This window comes from Salmo salar, chromosome 14 (assembly GCF_965601325.2).
Source record: "Salmo salar chromosome 14, fSalSal1, whole genome shotgun sequence".
Taxonomy (NCBI): domain Eukaryota; kingdom Metazoa; phylum Chordata; class Actinopteri; order Salmoniformes; family Salmonidae; genus Salmo; species Salmo salar.
The window spans coordinates 91,178,210-91,204,664 of NC_138304.1; the positions used below are offsets into that span (position 1 = coordinate 91,178,210).

At 43.7% G+C, this 26,455-nt stretch overlaps 1 protein-coding gene across 2 annotated transcripts; it reads left to right on the top strand.

Annotated features, from left to right (window-relative positions):
• The first annotated feature begins 380 nt into the window (after nt 1-380).
• Nucleotides 381-26,206, top strand: LOC106570489 (HEPACAM family member 2). Of its 2 annotated transcripts, none has more exons than XM_045694893.1 (9): nt 381-535; nt 10,326-10,685; nt 12,976-13,260; nt 19,543-19,842; nt 20,950-21,075; nt 24,082-24,103; nt 24,214-24,248; nt 24,653-24,726; nt 25,139-26,206. In XM_045694893.1, exons 1-9 carry the CDS (start codon nt 469-471, stop codon nt 25,271-25,273), a joined length of 1,404 nt encoding a protein of 467 aa, XP_045550849.1. In that variant the 5' UTR covers nt 381-468; the 3' UTR covers nt 25,274-26,206. The 2 variants fall into 2 exon arrangements, with proteins under 2 accessions (XP_045550849.1, XP_045550850.1); XM_045694894.1 differs by having other exon boundaries at nt 10,329-10,685.
• The last annotated feature ends 249 nt before the right edge of the window (nt 26,207-26,455 follow it).

A 26,455-nucleotide genomic window follows, 5' to 3' on the forward strand; every position in this document is an offset into this window, starting at 1 on the left:
CCAGTGTAGCTCCCTCTCTCTCTGTGTCTCTAAGCCTGTATCTAAGCTATCAGCCATATTTGTCTTTTACTAGCACTGATTTAGCTGATAGCCGGTTTTACTTGCAATGACTATGATATGTGGTTTTCTTACCTACTTTATTTTAAGTCCCGCTGGATAAGTGTCTGCTAAATGATTAAAATGAAATGCACTGTATCCCTGTGCCTGTATTTCACTGAGCCTGAGGACCACAGTGGACGGTGGAGGCCAAGCGTTTCCTGTGCCTGCCAGGTGTAGGCTACCTCTCCACACTCAAGTCATGTGGGAGGGGCCTGGGCTGCTGGCTGGCTTCTTTTATTTCCCTGGCAAATGTTGTCACCACCAGTTCAGTTCCCCTCCCTCCCTCCCTCCCTCATACCTCCCTCCCTTACTGTCACAGTCTCTTTCCAGAGCAGACTACTAACTCCTCAGAGGAAATAGGATACACTAATGGAGGGCCCTGGAAGAAGGACCTTTATCGCTCTGTGCCTCTACACTGCACTACTTACTCTCTCAGGTAAGAGGAAGAAGAAATATACGGTTGGTGTCTAGTGTTACTGTCACTGTGGTCCCCTTGTTGGGGATACCAGCGCAGTGGACAGCTGAAGAGCGGGGATCTTTAGTGGTGTGTCTGAGTATTGGGAATGTCAGATGAAACAGTTATGGTTCATGTTGTTGTCTGGGCATACCTGGTGATTGGTCCATTGCTGACATCTCAGCAATGTTAATTGAATGTCATTTCAAGAGAAATGCATTAAATGTTTTGTAAGTGCAACTAAAAGTAAAGGCCCACATCAACATTGCCCATTATCTTTCATTGGTTTAATCATGATCGAGCCATTAGACTGTATTTGATTTGATCAGTTATTACACGCATAATATAATGATACTTTTTAACCCTTGTGTAGTCTTAACATTCTTGTCCTAAGGGTAAAAAATGACCCGCCTTTACTAAACACCTAAAATAAAGCAGCTTAATTGAATTTTAAACCCCAAATCTATTTTGTATGAAGAAACAACCTGTCATTCATCACAAACTTTGTGAATATCTGGGTTTTCCCTCTTCACAATGCAGAAAGACTGCATTTAATCAGTGGACACCAATCCTTTTTATTATAACACACCTGTAATAATTGTTTTCTTTACTAAAGTAGAGGTTTATTATTATTATTATTATTGCTAAAGGTACTGCGTAGGTGTAAACATACATTTTTTAGCAAGAGATAGCACTTGTATAACCTAAGAAACTAGCAGAAATGTGCATAAAGTAGTTTTGAATGCATTTATTGAAGGAAAACAGTCTTGAACTTTTTTGGCAACATAGTGATATATTCTTATATACTGTACAATGAGGAATTCAACTACAAAATACTAGTCTTCTCCCATTTCCTTTAACCATTGCCCCCACCCACAAGGTGTATAAACAACAACATTAAATAAGAATAAAATAAGATAATAGATACAAAACAAAAATGTGAAGAACATAAATCAATCAACTCTAATTAGCACATGTATGACAGTATGCAAGTGTGTGTGCATGGACTTTGCAGATGTATTTCTCACATGTGCCGCACATAGTATTTATTTCGCAGTCCTTCTTTGGGGGCAGAATTGGCATCCTCCTCTTGCCTGCCCCAGAAACAAGCTTCATGTGGATCAGGACAAGATTCAGCCCCCTGAACAGCTTTCACAAGCGCTGCAGACGCTGCTGTGCGGGGGAGGCACTCCCTTCTTTGAATGTGTGGGGTTACAAGTGCCTTTCCCAGCTGCTCCAAGAACACCCACCTCTTGTTCCGCTTATCAGGCATCCAGGTAGGGTTGATCTTGTTCCATATCACAAAGGCATTGTATATGGACACATCAATGATGTTATGGAAGATGACCAGGGGACACGGGCAGTCATCCTCCTGCAGCTGTAAGTTCCAATCACCTTGTCCAGGTTGTCCATGCCTCCTTTGTTGTGGTTGTAGTCCAGGATGATGGCTGGCTTCCTGTTCTCATGATCCCTGATCTCAGCCGTTTTGTGCAGTGTGCTCAGGAGGACCACATTCTTGTTCCTCTTTGGGAGGTAAGAAACTAGAGTGGTGGTGGGGGTGAAGGCAAACTTTGATGAGAAGGCCTCTCTCCCCCTTGTTGCGAGGAGTGCAGGGGGGAGCTCAGGCTTGTTCTTTCTGACTGTGCCAACCATGGTGATCTTCCTCTTCAGGAGCTGCTGGCTGAGTTCAATCAGTAGCACACATAATCTACATTTCTCATTGTGTGCGTGTGTGTGTGTGTGTGTGTGTGTGTGTGTGTGTGTGTGTGTGTGTGTGTGTGTGTGTGTGTCTTTGTGGTTTTTGTGGTGTGTAAATTATTTTATAACTGCCGGGTCAAAAATGACCCTAAGACAATCTTTGTACTCTGGTGGTGTACAGCTTTCATGGAAATATGAATAAAGGCGATGTTTCACTTTTTCTAATGTTGGGGTCTCTCTAGGAAAAGTCATCAAAATGTAAGTAAAAATATATATAATTTAGGGCATTTTCTCTGCTCTTAAACATAATGGCGGGTCATTTTTGACCCTTAAGACAACACAAGTTAATCATAGTGTAATAGGACAGGAATACTCTTATGCATGTGTCTTCATGCATGTCAGTATTGGTCCATGATGAGTCTATGGAAATCAGACATCTACGTAAACATGTCTGACCAAATTACACGTGATTTCAGTTCTGGGTTAACTGAGATTAATTCTATGGTGGTTGACTAAGTTGTTGCTACGTTGTTATGTCACATTGCAGTAGCTACCGATATTTATGATCTGATTCCCATGTTTCATATACTATATGCTGTCTTTTACAGTTGTAATAAGGGTTTTTTAGCATTTTTATTTCTGGTTCAGTCAGACTTAAGACAGTCAGAAGATGGAGGAAAGACACACTGAAAAGAGTTAATCAACCAGGCCTCTGCTGACTCAGCTTGTCACGAGATGGGACCAGAAATAGGACCAGGCATTTCTATCACACTGACCCATTTCTTTCCTGAAGTCTCCCAAGATGGCAATTTTTTTTCTTCACTCTAGGCACCTGTTATTTGCCAAATAATTATTATAATGGGTCAGTCCATCTTGCATTTGCCAGTATTGCCCTATGGCCAATCCTTCCCTGCTGATGATAATAGATGTCCAACAAATCTCACATGACCAGATAAGCTCACCACCGATGTCCTAACACAACAATGGAGCTCACTTCTAAGAATGTGTTCGTATTGGAGCTCACTTCTAGGAATGTGTTTGTATTGGAGCTCACTTCTAGGAATGTGTTTGTATTGGAGCTCACTTCTAGGAATGTGTTCGTATTGGAGCTCACTTCTAAGAATGTGTTCGTATTGGAGCTCACTTCTAAGAATGTGTTTGTATTGGAGCTCACTTCTAGGAATGTGTTCGTATTGGAGCTCACTTCTAAGAATGTGTTCGTATTGGAGCTCACTTCTAAGAATGTGTTTGTATTGGAGCTCACTTCTAGGAATGTGTTTGTATTGGAGCTCACTTTTAAGAATGTGTTCGTATTGGAGCTCACTTTTAAGAATGTGTTTGTATTGGAGCTCACTTTTAAGAATGTGTTCGTATTGGAGCTCACTTCTAAGAATGTGTTTGTATTGGAGCTCACTTCTAAGAATGTGTTCGTATTGGAGCTCACTTTTAAGAATGTGTTTGTATTGGAGCTCACTTTTAAGAATGTGTTTGTATTGGAGCTCACTTCTAAGAATGTGTTTGTATTGGAGCTCACTTCTAGGAATGTGTTTGTATTGGAGCTCACTTTTAAGAATGTGTTCGTATTGGAGCTCACTTTTAAGAATGTGTTTGTATTGGAGCTCACTTTTAAGAATGTGTTTGTATTGGAGCTCACTTCTAAGAATGTGTTTGTATTGGAGCTCACTTCTAAGAATGTGTTCGTATTGGAGCTCACTTTTAAGAATGTGTTCGTATTGGAGCTCACTTTTAAGAATGTGTTCGTATTGGAGCTCACTTTTAAGAATGTGTTCGTATTGGAGCTCACTTCTAGGAATGTGTTCGTATTGGAGCTCACTTCTAAGAATGTGTTTGTATTGGAGCTCACTTCTAGGAATGTGTTCGTATTGGAGCTCACTTCTAAGAATGTGTTCGTATTGGAGCTCACTTTTAAGAATGTGTTCGTATTGGAGCTCACTTTTAAGAATGTGTTCGTATTGGAGCTCACTTTTAAGAATGTGTTCGTATTGGAGCTCACTTTTAAGAATGTGTTCGTATTGGAGCTCACTTTTAAGAATGTGTTCGTATTGGAGCTCACTTCTAGGAATGTGTTTGTATTGGAGCTCACTTTTAAGAATGTGTTTGTATTGGAGCTCACTTCTAGGAATGTGTTTGTATTGGAGCTCACTTCTAGGAATGTGTTTGTATTCACTTGAGGGGTCTTGTTTATGTAATCAAGAAAGGAGGAGGGGACACTTGAGGGTGGTGCATCAGTAGCATTCAGCTGGCCAATGGTGCTGGTGGCCTTTATTTGGGGTCCAAACAGAGGTGTCAACAGGCGGAGTGTGTGTGTGTGTTTATAATTGTGTGTTTATAAGTGTGTGTGTGTGTGTGTGTGTGTGTGTAGGTGCGTGCGTGCGTGCGTGCGTGCGTGCGTGCGTGTGACAGTGAAGACATCCCCTCACCTTCTCAGAGTCCATTGCCTCAGTTATCTCCACTGTCACTGTCTCTTATCACCACAACAATCCCAGGCTTGTTTAGTGACAACAGTGGCAGCAGCGGGTTCAGCACACTGTCCTGCTTATTTAACAGACCTTCCCCGGCCTTATGCTGGAATACACAGCCACGCTAGCAGGCCACTTGGAGTGTTACATGGATGGGGGAAGGTCGTTTGTATTATTTAGGACATAACACCAGCCACACAGTTCATCTATTGTGATGAACAACAGTGGCAGGGCCTGGACGTCCCCCGGAGAACTGGACTGACTGGGGAGGATGGAGGGAGAGAGAGAGAGGGAGGGAGGAGGGATTGGAGGAGCGGGATGGAGGATGGAAGAGGAAGAAGGAGGGAGGGAGGAAAGAGGGGGGATGCTTGGATAGAGAGAGAGAGAGAGGTAGGAGGAGGAGGGAGAGGGTGAGAAGGAGGAAGGAGAGAGGGGAGAGGATGCAGGGAGGGAGGGAGGGAGGGAGAGGAGAGGAGGAGGGAGATAGAAAATAGAGGGCATTGAAACAGAAAGGGAGAGAGAGTGATAGGGGAGTGGGGAGAGCGAGAGAGAAAGAGGTGGAGAGAGAAGGGCTGGGGGGGTTAACCTGTGGACAGACTACCTGCCTGCTGCTGTTTAATCTGAGCTGGCAACACAACACACCCATCACCTACACCCTTCCTAATTCTAATCCTAATTTAGCCGTTGAACATCAGTGTACCATTTTCAGCGGCTAAATCATTCAACTCAAAGATGTTTGCTTTAATACCTGTTAGTAGTATTATGATAGGCTTGTCAATGTCGAAAAGGAGCCTGCACATGCTGTAAAATAGACTGCTATGGCTTTCATTTTCATGAAAAGCTCATTCATTTGTACGTTCAGGGACTGTATTTATAAAGCATCTCAGAGTGCTGTAGGAGTCCTGATCCAGGTAGGAGTCCTGATCCAGGTAGTAGGAGTCCTGATCCAGGTAGTAGGAGTCCTGATCCAGGTAGTAGGAGTGCTGATCCAGGTAGTAGGAGTGCTGATCCAGGTAGTAGGAGTGCTGATCTAGGTAGTAGGAGTGCTGATCTAGGTAGTAGGAGTCCTGATCTAGGTAGTAGGAGTCCTGATCTAGGTAGTAGGAGTCCTGATCTAGGTAGTAGGAGTCCTGATCTAGGTAGTAGGAGTCCTGATCTAGGTAGTAGGAGTCCTGATCTAGGTAGTAGGAGTGCTGATCTAGGTAGTAGGAGTGCTGATCTAGGTAGTAGGAGTGCTGATCTAGGTAGTAGGAGTGCTGATCTAGGTAGTAGGAGTGCTGATTTGGGATCAGGTCCTCCTGTCCGTATCTCTTTCGTATCTCTTACCCTTAGATGAATACATGTGCGACGTGTTTACACAACTCTCAGCCCCCGAAACATATAGAGAATAGGTACATTTAGAATGGAATGCTAATCAGTCTGGCCCAACATTGCAGTATTTAAAAAAAAAAACTGACTTTATTGTCCCCATGGAGAAATGTTGTTGCAGTATCATGTACATGTTTAAATATAGTAGCCAACAAATTGAAAATTCAAAGTTCCCAACATACAGTATATACCAATGAAAGAGGCAAATCTGCTAGCCTTACCGGGTGGATAGGAACATTAGCCTGTTTAGGAGGGATTTCACTTCTGGTACAAATGATTGTCTAGTTGTGTTTTTCCTGCCGGGTAGTGCCCTAATACCTGCACCTGTCACAATTGTCGTAAGGAGTGGACCAAAACGCAGCGGGAAAATGTATACTCATCTTTTTTATTTGAAGAAGGAAAAACAAAATAAACACGTATACAAAAACAAACGACTCCAAACAGTCCTATCAGGTGCAACAAACACTAAACCAGGAAATAACTACCCACAAACCCCCATAGAACAAACACCCCTATAAATAGGACCATCAATCAGAGGCAACGAGAAGCAGCTGCCTCCAATTGAAAGTCAACCCAATAAACACCACATAGAAATAGACCAACTAGAAATAACATAGAAATACACTAACATAGAACATAACCCAAACAAACACCCCCTGCCACGCCCTGACCAAACTACAATAACAAACAGCCCCTTTACTGGTCAGGACGTGACAGTACCCCCCCCCCCCCAAAGGTGCAGACCCCGGATGCACCTTAAACAACAAAAAAACACAAAAATAAACCCCAACACAAAAATAATCCCCTAACTAAAGGGAGGGAAGGGAGGGTAGCCACCGTCACCGACGGTTCTTGTGCTACACCCCCCCTCCCCAACCTCCTACTACGGAGGTGGCTCAGGCTCCGGCCTTACTCCCCAACCTAACCTGTCCACCCCCGCTAACTGCTTATTATTATTTACCCTTCCCAAAGTCTCTGGACTAAGGCGCATCGCTGAAGACCTCGGGCTGAGGCGCGTCGCTTGGGAGCTCCGGACTGGAGGGCGACTCTGGGAACTCCGCACTGGAGGGCGACTCTGGGAACTCCGCACTGGAGGGCGACTCTGGGAACTCCGCACTGGAGGGCGACTCTGGGAACTCCGCACTGGAGGGCGACTCTGGGAACTCCGCACTGGAGGGCGACTCTGGGAACTCCGCACTGGAGGGCGTCTCTGCAGGCTCCGGACTGGAGGGCCGTCTATGCAGGCTCCGGACTGGAGGGCCGTCTCTGCAGGCTCCGGACTGTGGGCCGTCTCTAGACCGGGCACTGTCGCCGGAAGCTCTGGACGGGGCACTGTCGCCGGAAGCTCTGGACGGGGAACTGTCGCCGGAAGCTCTGGACGGGGAACTGTCGCCGGAAGCTCTGGACGGGGAACTGTCGCCGGAAGCTCTGGACGGGGAACTGTCGCCGGAAGCTCTGGACGGGGAACTGTCGCCGGAAGCTCTGGACGGGGACTGCGCACTGAAGGCCTGATGCGTGGGGCTGGCTTTGGAGGCGCCAGACTAGGGACACGCACCACAGGGCTAGTGCGAGGAGCAGGACGAACTGGACTGGGCTGACGCACTGGAGGCCTGGTGTGTGGGGCTGGTACTGGAGGCACCAGACTGGAGACACGCACCCCAAGGCTAGTGCGAGGAGCGGGAACAGGACGTGCTGGACTGGCCTGATGCACTGGAGGCCTGGTGCGTGGTGCTGGCTTTGGAGGCGCCAGACTGGAAACACGCACCTCAAGGCTAGTGCGAGGAGCGGGAACTGGATACACTGGGTCATGAATAGGCACCGGCGGTCTGGAGCGCACCGCCTGCACAACCCGTCCTGGCTGGATGGTAACAGTAGCCCTGCACAAGCGGAGTGCTGGCACAGGGCGAACTGGGCTGTGCAGAGGCCTGATGGCTGCCGTGCGTAGAGCAGGCGTAGGGTAGCCTGGGCCTAGGAGGCGCACTGGTGGCCAGATGTGCTGTGCAGGCATACTCCTACCCGGCTGGATGCCCACTCTACCACGACACTTGCGAGGGGCTGGGATCGCTCGCACCAGACTGTGCGTGTGCATGGGCGAGATCGTGTGCACTTCCGCATACACCGGTGCTCTCATGATCCGTTGCTCCCCATAATAAGCACGGGGAGTTGGCTTAGGTCTATTACCTGACCTAGCCACTCTCCCCGTGTGCCCCCCCCAAAAAAATTCTTGGGGCTGCCTCTCGCACTTGCCAATCGGCGCGTATAACGCCTCGTAATGGCGCCTTTCCGCCTTGGCTGCCTCCAGCTCCTCCTTAGGGCGCTGGTACTCCCCAGCCTGGTGCCATGGTCCTGCCCCGTCCAGGATCTCCTCCCATGTCCATGAATCCTTATATTCCTCCTGCTGCTCCTTCCTCCGCTGCTTGGTCCGTTTGTGGTGGGTAGTTCTGTCACGATTGTCGTAAGGAGTGGACCAAAACGCAGCGGGAAAATGTATACTCATCTTCTTTTTTTATTTGAAGAAGGAAAAACAAAATAAACACGTATACAAAACAAACGACTCCAAACAGTCCTGTCAGGTGCAACAAACACTAAACCAGGAAATAACTACCCACAAACCCCCACAGAACAAACACCCCTATAAATAGGACCTTCAATCACAGGCAACGAGAAGCAGCTGCCTCCAATTGAAGGTCAACCCAATAAACACCACATAGAAATAGACCAACTAGAAATAACATAGAAATACACTAACATAGACCATAACCCAAACAACCTCGAACCACACTAAACAAACACCCCCTGCCACGCCCTGACCAAACTACAATAACAAACAGCCCCTTTACTGGTTAGGACGTGACAGCACCCAGAGGGGAGTAGTTCAAAGTCTGAGTACAGGGGATAGTTTGGGTCTAAAACGATTTTGTGAGCCTGTTGAGGGCGCTGACCTTAAAGATCTGATCCAAGCCTGTCTGTTTGACTCCAAGTACCTTACTTGGTGTGGTGATAATCCCTCTCAGCATATTTTTCTGGCCGACAACAAACAATACAAAAAGTTCAAATACTCTCAATGAAAGATGTGTATAACTGAGTCAGAATAGTCGAGTCAACATTAAAAGATCCCAGCTTTCTGAGAAAGTACAGTCTCTGCTGATGCTTTGAGTAGATCAGGTCTGTACATTTACTCTACTGAAGTTTATTGTCCAAGAGGACACAAAGATATTTGTTGTCCTCTACAATCTCTATGTTCTGACCTCTGATAGATGTTGCAGAGGTAGGTGTTGTACACTTCCTGAAGTCTATGCACATCTCTTTGGTCTTGTTGGTATGGAGGACCAAGTGTGATTCAACACACCACTCTACAAAGTTATTTAGGACCGGGCCGTGGTGTTCCTCGTCATCATGCAGCAGGCTGATCAAGGCAGTGTCATCAGCGAACTCAACGAGGTGTCTGTCAGGATGGGAACTAGCACAACTATTAGTGTACAAGATGTACAGGAGTGGGGACAAAACACATCCCTGAGGAGAGCCTGTGTTGGTGGTGCGTATGTCTGACCCGTAGGGACCCACCTTGACCCGCTGTGACCTCTGTCCAACAGCCACAAAACCAGCCCCCCATCTAAGGAGAAGTCCCTCATGAGTCTCTGTGCCAGAATGTAGGGCTAGATTGTGTTGAAGGGATTTAGCACCCTCTAGATGTCAATAGACCATGTTGAGGAGAGTAAGAATGGCACCATTAACTCCTCTGCTGAGTTGATAGGTTACTGAAACGGGTTGAGGAACTTCTGGATGGCGCTGAGGATATGACTTAACGGGTAGGAAACACAGAGGCCCAAGACATGAACAGGTCAACTCTGAGATTATTTGTTAAAACGTTCTGTCTTTCTTTCTCTATATCTCACTCTATCTCTCCTTCCCTCCTCTATCATGCTCTGTCTCTCCCCTTCCTTCCCTCTATAATGCTCTGTTCCAACCCTACCTTCCCTCTATAATGCTCTCTCTCTATCTCACCCCTTCCTTCCCTCTATAATGCTCTGTCTCACCCCTTCCTCCCCTCTATAATGCTCTGTCTCACCCCTTCCTCCCCTCTATAATGCTCTGTCTCACACCTTCCTTCCCTCTATAATGCTCTGTCTCACACCTTCCTTCCCTCTATAATGCTCTGTCTCACACCTTCCTTCCCTCTATAATGCTCTATCTCTATCTCACCCCTTCCTTCCCTCTATCCTCAGAAGTAAACTCAGAGATCGTCCATGTTCCGTCCGTGCTCCATGGCGTCAAAGGGAAGTCCCTCCTCCTCTCCGTGGAGACTTACTTCCGATTGGAGGACGTTGAGATCCAGGGCAGCTGGTACCAGACCCGGCCAGGGGGCCCCAAAACCCTGATGGTGACATTCCACAACCACACTGTCATCATGCTGGCCTCAATGAGACACAGGAACCGTTACTTCTTCCAGCCCCCCAACGCCTCTCTCCTGATCCCCAGGCTGGACGAGGCGGCGGAGGGGGATTATCATCTGGACTTGGACATTCACTTCCCCCAGACACAGGAGCTCGTCAGGGCCGAGAGGACCGTCCATGTCACCGTCGATGGTGAGTTAGTGGACACCAGAGAATCTTATCTGTCAGACTGTATTGTCCTTTATAGATTTATTAAAGCAATATAAAATACATATTAAGAGGGTAAGAAATTTATTTTAGCCTTTTAAAAACAAATCAAATTGTATTCGTCACAAGCGCCGAATACAACAGGTGTAGACCTTACTGTGAAATGCTTACTTACAAGCCCATAACCAACAATGCAGTTCAAGAAATAGAGTTAAGAAAAGATTTACTAATTCAATTGAAGTAAAACATAAAATAAAAAGGAACACAATAAAATAACAAGAACCAGGCTATATACAGGGGGTACCGAGTCAATGTGGGTTAGTGGATTAGAATGCCTTATTGCATTCATGATGTCATAATGTGTAGTGCCCTAATATACAGTCGTGGCCAAAGGTTTTGAGAATGACACAAATATTAATTTTCACAGTCTGCTGCCTGTTTGTATGATGGCAATTTGCATATACTCCAGAATGTTATGAAGAGTGATCAGATGAATTGCAGTTAATTGCAAAGTCCCTCTTTGCCATGCAAATGAACTGAATCCCCCAAAAACATTTCCACTGCATTTCAACCCTGCCACAAAAGGACCAGCTGACATCATGTCAGTGATTCTCTTGTTAACACAGGTGTGAGTGTTGACGAGGACAAGGCTGGAGATCACTCTGTCATGCTGATTGAGTTCGAATAACAGACTGGAATCTTCAAAAGGAGGGTGGTGCTTGGAATCATTGTTCTTCCTCTGTCAATCATGGTTAACTGCAAGGAAACACGTGCCGTCATCATTGCTTTGCACAAAAAGGGCTTCACAGGCAAGGATATTGCTGCCAGTAAGATTGCACCTAAATCAACCATTTATCGGATCATCAAGAACTTCAACGTTCAATTGTTGTGAAGAAGGCTTCAGGGCGCCCAAGAAAGTCCAGCAAGCGCCAGGACCGTCTCCGACAAGTTGATTCAGCTGCGGGATCGGGGAACCACCAGTACAGAGCTTGCTCAGGAATGGCAGCAGGCAGGTGTGAGTGCATCTGCAGGCAAAGACTTTTGGAGGATGGCCTGGTGTCAAGAAGGGCAGCAAAGAAGCCACTTCTCTCCAGGAAAAACATCAGGGACAGACTGATATTCTGAAAAAGGTACAGGGATTGGACTGCTGAGGACTGGGGTAAAGTCATTTTCTCTGTTGAATCCCCTTTTCGATTGTTTGGGGCATCCGGAAAAAAGCTTGTCCGGAGAAGACAAGGTGAGCGCTACCATCAGTCCTGTGTCATGCCAACAGTAAAGCATCCTGAGACCATTCATGTGTGGGGTTGCTTCTCAGCCAAGGGAGTGGGCTCACTCACAATTTTGCCTAAGAACAGACCCATGAATAAAGAATGGTACCAGCACATCCTCCGAGCGCAACTTCTCCCAACCATCCAGGAACAGTTTGGTGACAAACAATGCCTTTTCCAGCATGATGGAGCACCTTGCCATAAGGCAAAAGTAATAACTAAGTGGCTCAATGAACAAAACTTAGATATTTTGGGCCCATGGCCAGGAAACTCCCCAGACCTTAATCCCATTGAGAACTTGTGGTCAATCCTCAAGAGGCGGTTGGACAAACAAAACCCCACAAATTCTGACAAACTCCAAGCATTGATTATGCAAAAATGGGCTGCCATCAGTCAGGATGTGGCCCAGAAGTTCATTGACAGCATGCCAGGGCGGATTGCAGAGTTCTTGAAAAAGAAGGGTCAACACTGCAAATATTGACTCTCTGTATCAACTTCATGTAATTGTTAATAAAAGCCTTTGACACTTATGAAATGCTTGTAATTATACTTCAGTATTCCATAGTAACATCTGACAAAAATATCTAAAGACACTGAAGCAGCAAACTTTGTGGAAATGTATATTTGTGTCATTCTCAAAACTTTTGGCCACGACTGTACTGTATGTACTCATTCAGTAACTAGGTTCATTCAGTAACTAGGTTCATTCAGTATCTAGGTTCCTTCAGAAACTAGGTTCCTTCAGAAACTAGGTTCCTTCAGTAACTAGGTTCCATCAGAAACTAGGTTCCTACAGTAGCTAGGTTCCTTCAGTAACTAGGTTCCTTCAGTAACTCGGATCCTTCAGTAACTATGTTCCTTCAGTAACTATGTTCCTTCAGTAACTAGGTTCCTTCAGTAACCAGGTTAATTAAGTGACTAGAAAGATATGTACTTTTTTGGCTTGCTTGGCTGCACTTAATATGTGCCTAACATTATCCTACTGTTTCATCTCTCCCCTTCTCCAGTACCTGTGTCCACTCCAGTTATCCAGAAGACACCATCGTCTACAGTTGTTGAGGACAAGGAGAACGTGACGTGGACCTGTAGGGTGGAGAACGGAACCAGGGTCCAGTACCAGTGGCTGAAGAACAACATGCCCTTAGATGTTAGTGATCGCCATCAGTTTTCCCAGGACAACTCTACTCTGGTGATAAGCCCTGTGAGGAAGAAAGACATTGGACAGTACCGCTGCCTGGCCAGGAACCACATCAGCCAGAGACAGAGCCACACCCTGGACCTCAGTGTCTTCTGTAAGTACTGAAGTTCTATCTAGAACAGAACATCGCTGTAGGTCTGTGTATAATAGCACATTACTGAAGTTCTGTCTATAACAGAACATCGCTGTAGGTCTGTCTAAAACAGAACATCGCTGTAGTTCTGTCTTTAACAACACATTACTGTAGTTCTGTCTATAACAGAACATTACTGTAGTTCTGTCTAAAACAGCACATTACTGTAGTTCTGTCTAAAACAGCACATTACTGTAGTTCTGTCTATAACAGAACATTACTGTAGTTCTGTCTAAAACAGCACATTACTGTAGTTCTGACTTTAACAACACATTACTGTAGTTCTGTCTATAACAGAACATCGCTGTAGGTCTGTCTAAAACAGAACATCGCTGTAGTTCTGTCTTTAACAACACATTACTGTAGTTCTGTCTATAACAGAACATTACTGTAGTTCTGTCTAAAACAGCACATTACTGTAGTTCTGTCTAAAACAGCACATTACTGTAGTTCTGTCTATAACAGAACATTACTGTAGTTCTGTCTAAAACAGCACATTACTGTAGTTCTGACTTTAACAACACATTACTGTAGTTCTGTCTAAAACAGCACATTACTGTAGTTCTGTCTTTAATAGCACATTACTGTAGTTCTGCCTATAATGGCACATTACTGTAGTTCTGTCTTTAATAGCACATTACTGTAGTTCTGCCTATAATGGCACATTACTGTAGTTCTGTCTATAACAGCACATTACTGTATTTCTGTCTATTACTGCACATTATACATTACATTTTTGGTCATTTAGCAGATACTCTTATCCAGAGCGACTTACAGGAGCAATTAGGGTTCAGTGCCATGCTCAAGGGCACAGCGAAAGACTTGTTTAACCTAGTCGGCTCGGGGATTCAAACTAGAAACCTTTCAATTACCTGCCCAACGGTCTTAAAACCTCTTACATCTAGATGTTCCGCTAGCGGAACACCGCTCCAATATCCAATGATAGGGCGCGGCGCGAATTACAAACACGTCAGAAATCCAAAAACGTCAATTTTTCAAACATATGACTATTTTACACCATTTTAAAGACAAGACTCTCCTTTATCTAACCACATTGTCCGATTTCAAAAAGGCTTTACAACTAAAGCAAAACATTAGATTATGTCAGCAGAGTACCAAGCCAGAAATAATCAGACACCCATTTTTCAAGCTAGCATATAATGTCACAAAAACCAAAACCACAGCTAAATGCAGCACTAACCTTTGATGATCTTCATCAGATGACACACCTAGGACATTATGTTATACAATACATGCATGTTTTGTTCAATCAAGTTCATATTTATATCAAAAAACAGCTTTTTACATTAGCATGTGACGTTCAGAACTAGCATACCCCCCGCAAACTTCCGGGGAATTTGCTAACAATTTACTAAATTACTCACGATAAACGTTCACAAAAAGCATAACTATTATTTTAAGAATTATAGATACATAACTCCTCTATTCACTCGATATGTCCGATTTTAAAATAGCTTTTTGGTGAAAGCACATTTTGCAATATTCTAAGTACATAGCCCAGGCATCACGGGCTAGCTATTTAGACACCCGGCAAGTTTAGCACTCACCAATATCAGATTTACTATTATAAAAGTTTGATTACCTTTTGTTGTCTTCGTCAGAATGCACTCCCAGGACTGCTACTTCAATAACAAATGTTGGTTTGGTCCAAAATAATCCATCGTTATATCCGAATAGCGGCGTTTTGTTCGTGCGTCCCAGACACTATCCGAATGGTAAAGAAGGGTCGTGCGCATGGCGCAATTCGTGACAAAAAAAATCTAAATATTCCATTACCGTACTTCGAAGCATGTCAACCGCTGTTTAAAATCCATTTTTACGCCATTTTTCTCGTAAAAAAGCGATAATATTCCGACCGGGAATGTCCATTTAGCTAAACAGAGGAATGAAAACAAACCTTTCGGTCGACGCGGGCACGAGCCTGAGTCTCACATTACTGTAACCAGCCACTACCCAAACGCGCTACTTTGTTTCAGCCAGAGCCTGCAAAGCCACGATTCCGCTTTTTGCCGCCTTCTGAGAACCTATGGCAGCCGTAGGAAGTGTCACAGGACAGCTAAGATCCTCACTCTTCAATAAACAGAGACAAGAAGAACGACACCTTGTCAGACAGGCCACTTCCTGAATGAAACCTTCTCAGATTTTGGCCTGCCATATGAGTTCTGTTATACTCACAGACACCATTCAAACAGTTTTAGAAACTTTAGGGTGTTTTCTATCCAAAGCCAATAATTATATGCATATTCTAGTTACTGGGCAGGAGTAGTAACCAGATTAAATCGGGTACGTTTTTTATCCAGCCGTGAAAATACTGCCCCCTAGCATAACAGGTTAAAATTAATTTTTATGCGGTTTTCTCGTAAAATAGCGATAATATTCCGACCGGGCGACGTTGTTTTCGTTCAAAGACTGAAAATGTAAAAGGACTCTTCACGTGTACGCGCGCACCCGTTTCATTGTTCTCAGATCGACCACTTTCCAAATGCGCAACTGTTTTTCAGCCAGGGACTGCAGAGTCATCATTCAACGTTCTGGCGCCTTCTGAGAGCCTATGAGAGTCTTAGAAAATGTCACGTTACAACAGAGATCCTCTGTTTTTGATAAAGAGGCTATAGAAGGCCAAGAAATGGTCAGAGAGGGCACTTCCTGTTTAGAATCTTCTCAGGTTTTGGCCTGCCATATGAGTTCTGTTATACTCACAGACACCATTAAAACAGTTTTAGAAACTTTAGGGTGTTTTCTATCCAAATCAAACAATTATATGCATATTCTAGTTTCTGGGAAGGAGTAATAACCAGATTAAATCGTAGCCCAGGCATCACGGGCTCGCTATTTAGACACCCGGCAAGTTTAGCACTCACCATAATCATATTTACTATTATAAAAGTTTCATTACCTTTTGTTGTCTTCGTCAGAATACACACCCAGGACTGCTACTTCAATAACAAATGTTGGTTTGGTCCAAAATAATCCATTGTTATATCCGAATAGCGGCGTTTTGTTCGTGCGTTCCAGACACTATCCGAAATAGTAAAGAAGTGTCACGCGCATGGCGCAATTCGTGACAATAAAATTCTAAGTATTCCATTACCGTACTTCGAAGCATGTCAACCGCTGTTTAAAATCAATTTTTACGACATTTTTCTCGTAGAAAAGCGATAATATTCCGACAGGGAATCTCCTTTTCGGCAAACAGAGGAAAAAATCCCAAATGCGGGGGCGGTCGGGGTCACGCGCATAAGCTAGTGTCTCTTGATCGGCCACTTGAGAAAGGCGATAATGTGTTTCAGCCTGGGGCTGGAATGACGTCATTCTGTTTTTTCCCGGGCTCTGAGCGCCTATGGACGACGTGGGAAGTGTCACGTTAGAGCAGAGATCCTTAGTAAATGATAGAGATGGAAAAGAAGTTCAACAAATGGTCAGACAGGCCACTTCCTGTAAAGGAATCTCTCAGGTTTTGACCTGCCATTTGAGTTCTGTTATACTCACAGACACCATTCAAACAGTTTTAGAAAATTTAGGGTGTTTTCTATCCATATGTAATAAGTATATGCATATTCTAGTTACTGGGTAGGAGTGGTAACCAGATTAAATCGGGTATGTTTTTTATCCAGCCGTGTCAATGCTGCCCCCTAGCCCTAACAGGTTAATGACTCAACTTCCCGCACTGTATTTTCCACAAGTGTAAAGACTTCCATCATTCCTGGCCTTCTATGAGTAATACCAGTATGTAAATTCAAACCATAAGAGGGCTCAGTGAGGTCTGAAAACAGAAGTGGCTGCAATTTGCATGGGAGTCTGAGAGGCCCACTGTTCTGTGGCGATACTATCATGTCAGTACTGCAGTATCGCTATCGGGACTCCGTTAGGTTAAGGAAACCAGGCTGGTTGTGGCAGGTTTGGAGGTTAGCCGACGTGGAAGGATACTGTTGACATATGTTCAGACATTAACCCATTCTACAGTTGAAAACAAGACAACAAATGTTGCAGTAGGCCAATTTGCAGTCCAATTATGCTAAACGCATTTGCTAATGGTTGTATGTTGAGATGCAGTCAGAGGAAAGGGATTTAATAGATGGAACTTCTTTGCCTTTGTAACGGCTGTCTTCGTCGTCAGATGAAACAGAGAAGTCATCGTCGGAAAAGGTGGACCAATACGCAGCGGAAGATGTGTTCATCATTAGTGTTTTAATGAAAAACGAGAACACTACAAAAATAAACAAAAGACGACAGCAAACAGTTCTGTTAGGAAAACACACTAACAAAATACAATTACCCACAAAACCCAAAGGAAAAACATGCTCCTTATGTGTGACTCCCAATCAACAACAACGAACTTCAGCTGTGCCTGATTGGGAGCCACACACGGCCCAAAACAAAGAAATACAAAAAACCTAGAAAAATAACATAGAACGCCCACCCAATGTAACACCCTGGCCTAACCAAAATAAAGAACAAAAAAACCCTCTCTATGGCCAGGGCGTTACAGCCTTAACATATTATCTTTTTTAGATAAATATATTTTATTTAGGTTTTTAGACAATAGACCATAGACATAGACAAAAGATAACAGACAACTGAACATATCACAGCCAGGGATCCACTAAAGTGGTGCAGCTGTCTAAGGCTGTCTCAGTGCTTGAGGCCTCATTACAGACACCCTGGTTCAAATCCAGGCTGTATCACAACTAGCTGTGATTGGGAATCCCATAGGGTGGTGTGCAGTTGTCCAGTGTAGGCTGTCATTGTAAATAAGACCTTGTTCTTAACTGACTTGCCTAGTTAAATATTGGTGGAGTGCTTCAGAGATGGTTGTCCTTCTGGAAGGTTTTCCCCCATCTCCACAAAGTAACTCTGGAGCTCTGTCAGAGTGACCATCGGATTCTTGGTCAAGGCCCTTCTCCCCCAATTGCTCAGTTTGGCCGGGCGGGCAGCTTTAGGAAGAGTCTTGGTGGTTCCAAACTTCTTCCATTTAAGAATGATGGAGGCCACTGTGTTCTTGGTGACCTTCAATGTTGCAGAAATGGGTTGGTACCCTTCCGTAGATCTGTGCCTCGTCCCAATCCTGTCTCAGAGCTCTACTGACAATTTCTTTGACCTCATGGCTTGGTTTTTGCTCTGACTTGCACTGTCAACTGTGGGACCTTATACTGTATAGACAGATGTGTGCCTTTCCAAATCATGTCCAATCAATTGAATTTACCACAGGTAGACTCCAGTCAAGTTGTAGAAACATCTCAATGATGATCAATGGAAACAGGAACACCTGAGCTCAATTTTCGAGTCTCAAAGCAAAAAGTCTGAGTACTTATGTAAATAAGGTATTTCTGTTTTTATATTTTGAATACATTTGCAAAAATTTTGAAAAACTTGTTTTTGCTTTGTCATTGTGCGGTATTGTGCGTAGATTGCTGAGGATTTGCATTTATTCAATCCATTTTAGAATAAGGCTGTAACATAACAAAATATGGAAAAAGTCAAGGGGTCTGAATACTTTCTGAAGGCACTGTATGTCTTTAACCTGATTTGTAGTGGTGAAGAGCCCAAAGCAGCCTCACAATAGGATGACATGTTTGGTCATTTAATGACATTCTGAATATATATGTATCTTTTTTATAATTATAATTTTTTTACCCCTTTTTCTCCCCAATTTCGTGGTATCCTATTGGTAGTTACAGTCTTGTCCCATCGCTGCAACTCCCGTATGGACTCGGAAGAGGCGAAGGTTGAGAGCTGCGCATCCTCCGAAACATGACCCTGCTAAGCCGCATTGCTTCTTGACACACTGTTCGCTCAATCCGGAAGCCAGCCGCACCAATGTGTCGGAGGAAACACTGTACAATTGGCAACGTACAATCAGCGTGCATGCCCCTGGCCCGCCACAGGAGTCGCTAGAGCGCGATGGGACAAGGACATCCCGGCCGGCCAAACTCTCCCCTAACCCGGACGACACTGTGCCAATTGTGCGCCACCTCATGGGTCGCGGCCAGATGCACACAGCCCGGGATCGAACCCGGGTCTGTAGTGACGCCTCAAGCACTGCTGCTCAAGCACTGCTCAGACTGCTGCGTCATTCAGGAGGCCCTGACATTCTGAATTATTGCTAATCAAACAATTTATCCTAGCTGCCAAAGGATCCTAGCTTTCCACAGTCCCAATAGAGCTTGAAGTCGATCCTAAAACTATGTTTGTGACAATATGAACCACTCTAATATCTCCTAGATGGCCCCTACAACCTGGCTGTGAAGTCTGACCATGGTCTGCGGACTGGGGAGGTCTTCACAGTGAACCCTGGTGAGCTGGTGTTCTTCGACTGTCAGGCCGACTCCAACCCTCCCAACAGCTGTATGTGGATCTCTAAGACCAACAACGCCACTGAGGTCATCACTGTGGGACTGCGCCTGGAGGTCACCTCCTACAAGCTGGCCCAGGCTGAGGAGTTCCTATGTAGGGCGTTTAACAATGTGACCCAGAAGCAGGATGAGACCCAGTTCACCCTGGTGGTGGCCAGCCTGGGGACAGGTGGGTAAAGCTGGGCTGGGCTGCTAGCCTGGGGTGCTGGAGGCAGCGTAGGAGGGACTGGGAACACACACACACACAGCCCTGGGGTGCTGGCATAGTGTAGGTGGAACTGGGAATCAGGTCTGAGTACACACTGTGCACATTATCATGCCAAAAGGTACCAAGGTGAAGATAACAAAGAAGAGAAGAAGAGACAAGCGTAATGTCAAAGGGACAAATGTAACCTACATTTGTAACCTACGTAGTTTATAAAGTATGACTTTTCTAAATATGAGCAGTAACCTTGCTTACAGAGAGTCCAAATTAAAGGTACATTTAAAACAGAGCCAGTTAATCCACCCACACAAGGGGAATCATAAATATTGTATTTCTCCTTAGTTGCCAAGTACCAGTCACTCTGGCCTGTGTAAAAGTCCACTGGCTCTATGGGAGAGTAAACAGAGAAAAACAACAGCTGGTCTCATTGTTGACCATGTTTTACTGCATGTGTGGAGTTTCTATGCGTAGGTGGTTTCAGTCTCCAAATTGAAAAAGATACACATAATCTTGGCTACTGTATAGCAAATAACGCTGTAAATATATATATCCTATTAAGAATGATCTAAAAGTCGATGAACAAACTAAACACACTAACTGTCCACCAGGTCTGGGTTGACAGGTTTACTCTCACATTGGACTCCTCTCAAATTTGTACAATTTAGTCACTAAACCATCAGGGCCGGTTTCCCAGTCACAGATTATGCCTATTCCGTGACTAACAACCATTCTCAATAGATATTCTCCATTGAAAGAGTTTCTTAGTCCAGGACTGGGCTTAATCTGTGTCTGGGAAACCGGCCCTGTTTAAAGTTTTGAAATTTGACTCTGAATGTAATAATACTAACTTTATTTATAGAGTGTTTTTCAATGACAGGTTAACAAAGTTCTTCTCAAAATGAATAAAAGTACTACAGAAGATACAGAGACAGAAAAATTGAGAAGAAAAACAAAATAGCTATATAAAATCATACATTAGAAGATAGTTTTAGAAAAGTGGGTTTTGAGGAGCGGTTTTAAAAGAGGCCTTGATTCTGCAGGAGTTTATTGGTTGTTCTCTTTCATTTGTAGGAAAGGAGAGATATGTCCAGGAGAGCAGATCATTCTCTCCTCTGGCTGCAATCACTCTGTCCTGTCTGTTCATTTGCTGTATGTTACTGGTCTACTTCAGAAGGAGCTGTCATCATCCCAAGAGAGGTAAATGTTATGGTTATCTTCATAATGACTTAGGGTGATAGCAGCAACTGTAAACACAGTAGAAACTAGACACTACTGTAGAAACTAGACACTACTGTAAAAACTAGACACTACTGTAGGCACTAGACACTACTGTAGGCACTAGACACTACTGTAGAAACTAGACACTACTGTAAAAACTAGACACTACTGTAGGCACTAGACACTACTGTAGGCACTAGACACTACTGTAGAAACTAGACACTACAGTAGACACTAGACACTACTGTAGGCACTAGACACTACTGTAGGCACTAGACACTACTGTAGAAACTAGACACTACAGTAGACACTATACACTACTGTAGGCACTAGACACTACTGTAGAAACTAGACACTACAGTAGACACTATACACTACTGTAGGCACTAGACACTACTGTAGGCACTAGACACTACTGTAGGCACTAGACACTACAGTAGACAGTAGACACTACTGTAGAAACTAGACACTACAGTAGACAGTAGACACTACTGTAGAAACTAGATACTACTGTAGAAACAAGACACTACTGTAGACACTAGACACTACAGTAGACACTACAAACACTACTGTAGACACTAGACACTACTATAGACACCAGACACGGCAGTAGACACTACAATAGACACTACAGACACTACTGTAGACACTAGACACTGCTGTAAACACTAGACACTACTGTTGACACTAGACATTACTGTAGACACTAGACACTGCTGTAAATACTAGACACTACTGTTGACACTAGACATTACTGTAGACACTAGACACTGCTGTAAATACTAGACACTACTGTTGACACTAGACATTACTGTAGACACTAGACACTGCTGTAAATACTAGACACTACGGTTGACACTAGACACTGCTGTAAATACTAGACACTACTGTTGACACTAGACATTACTGTAGACACTAGACACTGCTGTAAATACTAGATACTACGGTTGACACTAGACATTACTGTAGACACTAGACACTGCTGTAAATACTAGACACTGCTGTAAATACTAGACACTACTGTTGACAACAGACATTACTATAGACAGGTGTAGACCTTACAGGTCCCTAACCAACAGTGCGAATTTTAAGTAAAAAACAGGTATTAGGTGAACAATAGATAAGTAAAGAAATAAAAACAACAGTTAAAAGACAGTGAAAAATAACAGTATCAATCAATCAATCAAATGTATTTATAAAACCCTTCTTACATCAGCTGATGTCACAAAGTGTTGTACAGAAACCCAGCCTTAAACCCTAAACAGCAAGTGATGCAGGTGTAGAAGCACGGTGGCTAGGAAAAACTCCCTAGAAAGGCCAGAACCTAGGAAGAAACCTAGAACCAGACTATGAGGGGTGGCCAGTCCTCTTCTGGCTGTGCCGGGTGGAGATTATAACAGAACATGGCCAAGATGTTCAAATGTTCATAGATGACTAGCATGGTCAAATAATAATAATCACAGTGGTTGTAGAGGGTGCAACAGGTCAGCACCTCAGGAGTAAATGTCAGTTGGATTTTCATAGTCGATCATTCAACGATCTCTACCGCTCCTGCTGTCTCTAGAGAGTTGAAAACAGCAGGTCTGGGACAGGTAGCACGTCCGGTGAACAGGTCAGGGTTCCATAGCCGCAGGCAGAACAGTTGAAACTGGAGCAGCAGCACACCCAGGTGGACTGGGGACAGCAAGGAGTCATCAGGCCAGGTAGTCCTGAGGCATGGTCCTAGGGCTCAGGTCCTCCGAGAGAAAGAAAGAAAGATGGATAGAAAGAAAGAAAGAAGAGAAAGAAAGACAGAAAAAGAGAGAGAGAATTAGAGAGCATACTTAAATAGACACTACCGTAGACACTAGACACTACCGTAGACACTAGGCACTACCGTAGACACTACAGTAGACACTAGACACTACAGTAGACACGAGACACTACAGTAGACAGTAGACACTACAGTAGACACTAGACACTACAGTAAACACTACAGTAGACACTAAACACTATAGTAGAAACTAGACACTACAGTAGACACTACAGTAGAAACTAGGCACTACTGTAGACACTAGACACTACTGTAAATACTAGACACTGTAGTAGACACTAGACATTACAATAGACACTAGACCTTACTGTAGACACTAAACACTACTGTAGACACTACTGTAGACACTAGACACTACTGTAAACACTAGACACTATAGTAGACACTATACACTACAGTAGACACTAGACATTACTGTAGACACTAGACATTACAGTAGACATTACAGTAGACGCTAGACCTTACTGTAGACACTAGACACTACAGTAGACACTAGACATTACAGTAGACATTTAAGTAGACACTAGACAATACTGTAGACAATATACACTGCAGTTGACACTAGACACTACTGTAGACACTACAGACAATACAGTAGACACTTGACACTGCAGTAGACACTATGCACTACCTACTGTAGACACTATACACTACAGTAGACACTACAGTAGACACTAGGCACTACAGTAGACACTACAGCAGACACTAGACAATACAGTAGACACTTGACACTGCAGTAGACACTATGCACTACCTACTGTAGACACTATACACTACAATCGACACTACAGTAGACACTAGGCACTACAGTAGACACTACTGTAGATACTATACACTAGACACTACAGTAGACACTAGACACTACAGTAGACACTAGACACTATAGTAGACACTAGACACTACAGTAGACACTAAACACTACTGTAGACACTAGACACTACAGTAGACACTAGATTTTGAAGTTTGTTAACTGTAGAGTACATGCCAATCATCTGCCAATGTTACAGTATGTCAAACTCAAACAGCATCTGTGGCAAAATGACATGTTTTTCTGAGGAAAGGCATTCAACTTAAAAAAGCCTGAAAACTTGCCTGTAAGGTAAAGTACAAATAGTTGTTGTTATTAAAGAGTAAAATATGTAATATTAAAAGCTCTACTGTTTCTTTTACAGTTCTCATGAACATCTATAACAGGTAAGACCATTACTGATCAGTGCTTACACATGAATAAAGATAACCTCTGTCTAGATAGCCTACCTACAGTAAATGGGTTTAATTAAAATGACTTTGCCTCTCCCATGCAGACCTTTGACAGAACAGAGACGCCCACACCGTTCGGGTAAGTTTCCTCTCTGCACCTGCAATGTTTACCTTTTACCCTTACGTTCCTGCCTGTTGTTATGCAGTGTCGTGTACATAGCCCTAGACAAACAATACTCCTCATAAACCCTTCACTAACATAGAACAATTACAGTAATCATACTTGTTTGTCTTATGCAGGCGTATTAGCCCATAAACTCAGTTGCTGATCTCTTCAAGTTTCAGTTGGATCTGTCTGTGCTTTAGTGAACTGAGTTCAATACATTTAACTATGGTGGGACGGTATTCAGTTTTCCCCAAACCAAAAGTGACACGTCCTAAATAAAATAACCTACTAGGAAGGAACAAGAAACAGGATGTAAATAGAGAGGACACTACATTGACACCAAAAAGTCTATCAGGTGAACTACATTTTACTTGCAGGTCATGAGGATGCAACGGAAGACTTCGGCATCTATGAGTTTGTCTCTATACCTGGGAAAATGGAATCTACACAGGTATGTTGTATGTCTTGCAACAATGCAGCCTGGTACAATAGGCCTAGTTTTCTGTAGGAACACCTCTTTGATATTGTAGTGAGCCTCATTAATGAGCCCACACTAGGCTACCTAGCGTGTGACAGGGAGCCTAGCGATTAAGAGCGTTGGGCTAGTAACCAAAAATTTGCTGGTTCGAAACCACGAGCCGACTAGGCAAGGCACTTAACCCTAACTGCTCCTGTAAATCTCTATGGATATGAGTGTCTGCTAATGTAAATGTAAATGTGCAACCCCCCCATAAGGTTAACAGTATTGGAGGAATGCTTAAAGTGTTTTCCTTTCACACATGTGACCCGGGTTCTATTCCCTCTCCCTCCATTTGCTATAACATATAGTGTCCCTGAATGTGTTGTTTGTTTTCATTTCCCAGGCATCCAGCAGATCTCTGGCACACCTAGAGTCTGTCCAGGATTTGCATACCACCATCTATGATGTCATCAGGCACATCCCTGAAACTCCCACGCTGGCTACCCAGAGTCTGCTGGGAAAGCAGTGTGAAGGTTAACCAGAGACCAGAGCATCCCAAATTGCATCCCAAATTGAACTCTATTTCCCTATATAGGAATATATATATATCCCGAGTGTCGCATCGGTCTAAGGCACTGCATATCAGTGCTAGAGGCGTCACTACAGACCCTGGTTCGATCCTGGGCTGTATCACAACCGGCTGTGATCGGGAGTCCCATAGGGCGGCACACAATTGACCAAGCATTGTCCAGGTTAGGGGAGGGTTTGGCAGGGGTAGGCCGTCATTGTAAAATAAGAATTTGTTCTTAACCTACTTAGCCTAGTTAAATAAAGATTAAATAAAAATACAAAAATTAGTGCACTACTAGGGGCGGCAAGTAGTACACTATATAGTGACGCCTGTTAAGAGCATTGGGCCTATAACTGAAAGGTTGCTGGAGTGAATCCCCAAGCTAAATAATCTGCAAATGTGCCAATGAGCAAGGCACTTAAGCCTCTGGCACAGTTTCAACATCCTACTGAATATTTTCTAATAATTATTTACATTTAAAGAACAAGAGCTCATAAATATTTTTTTCTCTCTTCAAATTGTAGATTTATTCAATGTGCTATTTCAAGCTGCCTCTGGAAGTGGGTAAGAATATTTGGATGAAGGAATTATCACATTGCATGTGAGATACTGTCTGATGGAGGTGTTGTATAACATCATCTTTCACCATGTAAATACAACATCTGCTCTACACTGTACTTACTTAATTGTTTTGTTTTGAAAGAAATGACATTTTATTTTAGTGAATATGTTATGAGTCCTATCCTCCTGTCTTTCTGAATGTAGCAATTTTATTGATCAAGTACACTCCACCGGATTGTGAAATGCCAGATGTGTTGTTGCCTGGCTGCAGAGTATTGTACAGTTTCCACTTACAGATATGCACTTTTTGTATTTGAATAAAGATTTATAACAATTTGATTAGCTTGATTCAATAATGAACTATATGATAAATGTTTTCTGCCTCCCACAATGTCTTAAATGAATAACTTTAGTGATGTGAGATGTGTTGTGAACGGTTGTCCGTTATTCTGGTGGTGAATGCAGCGTTATTTAGTTGTGTCACTGGTCTGATCAGGTCTAGTCTGTTGTAGTTTGTTCTGGTCTAGTCTGTTCTGGTTTTGTGAGAGAGAGGGAACAACAGAAGGAGAGTTCAGCATGTGGTACTGT